General features: G+C 34.8%; 1 protein-coding gene across 1 annotated transcript; it reads right to left on the bottom strand.

Annotated features, from left to right (window-relative positions):
- Positions 1–752: 752 nt before the first annotated feature.
- On the bottom strand, positions 753–3,869 carry LOC136216552 (RING-H2 finger protein ATL7-like). Its single transcript, XM_066003090.1, has 3 exons — positions 3,318–3,869; positions 2,486–2,583; positions 753–1,670 (listed from the first exon to the last, which is right to left on the bottom strand). Exons 1-3 carry the CDS (start codon positions 3,474–3,476, stop codon positions 1,346–1,348), a joined length of 582 nt encoding a protein of 193 aa, XP_065859162.1. The 5' UTR covers positions 3,477–3,869; the 3' UTR covers positions 753–1,345.
- Between the last annotated feature and the right edge of the window lie 427 nt (positions 3,870–4,296).

Below are 4,296 nucleotides of genomic sequence, written 5' to 3'. Positions count from 1 at the left end.
TATTAGAGATATTTTTTCTTATTATCCCAAATTTAAGTTTGGCATTATTGTGGCCAAGAGAACTTTTGTGATGGGGAAGTGTTGTGGGAAAAGGTACCATAGAAAAAAAGCCATGTTAAAAGTTCTAAAGTCAAGAAATAAAAAATAAAAAATGTATAAAATTAAGTCATGTTGAAAGTTAGGACCATTTTTGTTCGAAAAAATTTAATACAAGTTTTCTTGATAAATATGACAGCTTCTTTCCACAAAAGTTACAAATTGTAGCTTTTTCTGAAAGCAGTTTTTCCGCTTTTAATAAAAACATTTTACATTTACCAAACGTCATTTTTAACTGGAAAAGCTACTTTTAGAGTTTAGAAAAGCAATGTCAAATGCACATATAGGGTTTCCTCTAATGAGAGACTACTTCGACACCCTGAGCCAAGACCATTCGGTCTCTAATCTCCTTCAGCACCGTAATTTTTTTTGTCAGAGGTTGAAGGTTTTAAGAAATTTATCCACAAATGTATAGTTAATGCAACGCAATCCACGATGAGTCAACCCCTCAAAATCAGCCACTGAATCGAGACTTTGATTATAACGATAAAACTCACATGTTTTTATAAAACTATGTGCCGGTTTAGGTTTAGTTCTCATTTCTGTAACTCTTCTTTGTTGTTTTATTCCAAACAATAAATATGAAACCTGTAAGGATTGAGAAACAACTACTTATAACTATTTTAGAAGGAAAATCAGTTATTAAACAAATAGCAAAACCGCAAACCGCAAATAATAAACAACAACTGTTGAATCAAACGAACATTATTGAAACGTGTTGAATGCTTGTAAAGAATTTTCTAGTTCTGAGAATTTCTATCTTTTAAGTTGCTAAGCTCCTATCCATGCTCATATATAGTCAAGTATGTTGATGAATCAGCAAAGAATTAACGGTCAATTTCGCTCCTGAAGTTGGCAGACGGGTTCAATTTAGCTTAAATTGAAGTTTAGGTAAAAACACAGTCCCGAACTTGGACATATTTAACAAATTTTGAGGCATTCAAATTGTTTGTATTTGGGCTAATCTACCAAGTATTGCCAACTTTAAGGCTGAGTTAATACCTAAACTTGGATTTGGACCAAACTGAACCTGTCTGCCAACTTCACGAGCCAAATTGACCGTTAATTCAATCCGAAAAATAGCAAAGTTTGGTTTTGTATACAGCTCCAATGCAATGACCTGAGTCAGATTCCAGGAATGGTATGTACAAGTAGTTCTATACTTCACCCTAACAAAGAAATTGAATACCCTGGCTCGAAGAACCGAAACGGAACGAAAGCTGACCTAATTGCATTGTCATTTCTTTGCTTACGGATGCCTCATTTGTGGTTCTGGAGCAAGTTCAAGGTTTCCAGAAGCATTCTCCGAAGAAGAACGTTGAGGCACGGGTAAGAGCCACTGGCGAGAATGCTCGGTTGATGTCTCGGGACTATCGATAGACTCAACACTTCTCATTGTTGCTTGTCTTATGAGTTTTGCTTCCAAACTGTTCTGTATAGGAAACCTGCAAACTGGGCATGTAGATTGTTTTCTCAGCCATACATCAATGCAGGACAAATGAAAGTTGTGACCGCATTTCGGCATGATTCGTAATACTTCCTTTTCTTGGTATTCTCCTAAACATATGGAGCACCTGTGATTCAGCTCATCAGTGCAAATCGAGATGATAAAGTCGCATGTAAAAAGGTGTTAAAACAGATTGTCGTGTAATAATCGTGTTATGTGATGAATATAATCCACATAATTGTATATGATACAAATGCAAAAACAATAAACATGTCATGTCGGAAATTGACAGCCTTACATGTAATGATTTCCTCGTTCTCTTCACGCTTTGGAATATAAGAAAGAAGCTAATACAATCAATCTTCTCTCATGTAATTCACTTAGAAAAAGAATAGCGCACGAAATGAGAAATTTCACTCTCAATCAGTAAGAGCTTTTCGAGTGAAAGTAACGACTTGAAATAGTCTGAGTTATCTGCAGAAATCGAATACCTAGGTAAAGAGAAGCGAGCGGACAAAAATGTCATCCGACTTTAACAGTATTATAAAAAAAAGCCCTCTTTTCCTAATATAAAAAACAATAGGTACCTTTATCACAAAAACAACGTTCATAGTCCTTAAAGTGTCGAAACGAGAAAAAAACACCATTCTTTTTTTTACTTTTCCCAATAATTATATGAATACCTATTAAGGACACCTATGTTGCACGGAAACGCTTCGTCACTAGTGTTTCTGCATTTCGTGTCCATTTCCATTTCTTTTCCACTTCCATTATGGTTTCCTAGCTATGTTTTTTAAAAATAATGTTTCCCAGAGTCCGTTTCCAATTCCGTGTCCGTGCAACATATGTTTCAACAAGAAATGCACAAAAGTATGTATATGCTCTAGTGAATACCAATAGACTTCCTCAAAAAAGAGAAACATCAAAGTTGAGAAAACTTACTGTGCATCTTCTACGGAACTAAATGCCTCCCGACTAAACTTCATAGTCGGAATTGCAGCAACCAACACTGGTTCAAGACCATTAATCCGATGTTCTGGCTGCCAAAAACAACAAAAGATTAGAAAAAGAAGCTCCAATTTTAATTAATCAAATTAGTGCTAATTAGTAATTAGCTATTTCAACCATTCCTAATCATATTATCATCTAAGAATTGCCTTTTTCTTCACTGAAATCAACGTACAGAGCTACCACAAATTCAATACTAAATGGCTAAACCGCATACTGAAACGGAAACAGATACCGGGAAACATTATTTCTAACAAAATTTAGCTAGGAAACGGTAATGGAAACAGAAAAGAAAGGAAAACAGACACGAAACGTGGAAACGCTAAGGAAGAAGAGTTTCCATACAACAGGGATGGATCCAGAGGTGAGCTTCGAGGGATTGAGTACCCACTAGTCGTCATAAAAGCAAAAAATTCTATGGAAATTGTATACAGTTTTTTAGTTTTTATGTAAAAACATCAAAATTATCAATTTAGCACCCATGAATCATGAATCCTCAATCCTGGATCCATCAGTGCAGTGCAACATAGATAAACGGCAATTCATCAATCCAAGCTATATTCAAAGTCAACATTGAGCAAACAGATGAACAGAAGCAGTAAATAATTAACTCAAAACTAATCACAAGACACTAATGAAGTTCAATTCAAAGGATTCATTCAGTAAAATTTTCAAACACTTAGAAGTCAAAGCTAGAAATCAGTAAATTTCGATTCAATTGATGCACAAATAGTCCAGAAAAGCAGTGAATCGAATTCAAATATACCTGTTCAAGGTCAATCCTGGATTCAACTTCAAACATTTGCCTGGATTCAGATGCTCGAAGCCTCCCACAGATTATTCTAGTGCAAACAAACACTATAAAAGTCGCACTCATTCCAAATCCAATAATAGTAGTAATCAGATTCATGCCTGAACCTAACATCTGCTAACAGATACCCGCAATTCCGAGTTTCAAAATCCAATGATGGAGCAAAAAAACGGAATCACAGAAAAGGAATCCGAATCGCTTTGGAAGGACTCAAAGTAAAAGGAAGGGGCATCGAATGAATGGACGGTACGGATGAGAGGAAAGGAGTTCTAGCAAGAAGAAGACACTTCTTCGTTTTCTTCTGATTTGGAATTTCACGGGGATGGGTTCCACAGCTAGTGGGACCGGTGAAGTTGTGAAGATTTTTATGAGATCGGACGGATGTGATGAAGGCCGGTAGTAAGTTCCGGCGGGGAAAGGGCATCGACGGTGAGGAGAAGAAGTAGGAGAGATTCTTTCTTTAGTGAGTCGTTTTTATTAGCAGTTAGTTTTTTAACTAGAGATTCTCTTCTCTGCTATCGTATCTATTCTTCTTTTTTATAAAATAATGAAAATTCTCATCTTTTCTTTATTGTTTCTAAACTCTTCTTCACTTGTTCAAAACTATGTCGTTTTAAGCCAAATTTATTTTTAATTATATTTTATTTTGTAATTTGCTTATGACCGTTGGATTAATTTCATACCAATTATTCAATAATAAAATATACGAAGTATTAATTACTTTATAAAAAATAAAGTAAAATACATTCATTTTAACAAAAATGGTATGGATTTACCAATGTGTTGTTTTTTTTGACAACCAACGAAACATATATTAAGAATCAAGAAGAAACATATTACAAATAAAATCATGGGTACAGAAAACTGTTGAAACACCTTTCCACATGATTTTGATTTGACAAAATTATTCCCATGATTAAAACAATTAAATTTA

The sequence above is a fragment of the Euphorbia lathyris genome, chromosome 2 (genome assembly GCF_963576675.1).
Source record: "Euphorbia lathyris chromosome 2, ddEupLath1.1, whole genome shotgun sequence".
In the NCBI taxonomy this organism is placed as follows: Eukaryota; Viridiplantae; Streptophyta; class Magnoliopsida; order Malpighiales; family Euphorbiaceae; genus Euphorbia; species Euphorbia lathyris.
This window is presented reverse-complemented; position numbering and strand designations above follow the sequence as displayed.

Excerpts from the sequence above, each read along its gene's own strand:
- LOC136216552 (XM_066003090.1), bottom strand. The coding sequence starts at position 3,476 with ATGTTAGGTTCAGGCATGAATCTGATTACTACTATTATTGGATTTGGA. Across the intron at positions 2,584-3,317 it reads CCAGGATTGACCTTGAACAG|CCAGAACATCGGATTAATGG; the intron begins GTATATTTGAAT and ends TGTTTTTGGCAG. Across the intron at positions 1,671-2,485 it reads AGTTCCGTAGAAGATGCACA|GTGCTCCATATGTTTAGGAG; the intron begins GTAAGTTTTCTC and ends GCTGAATCACAG.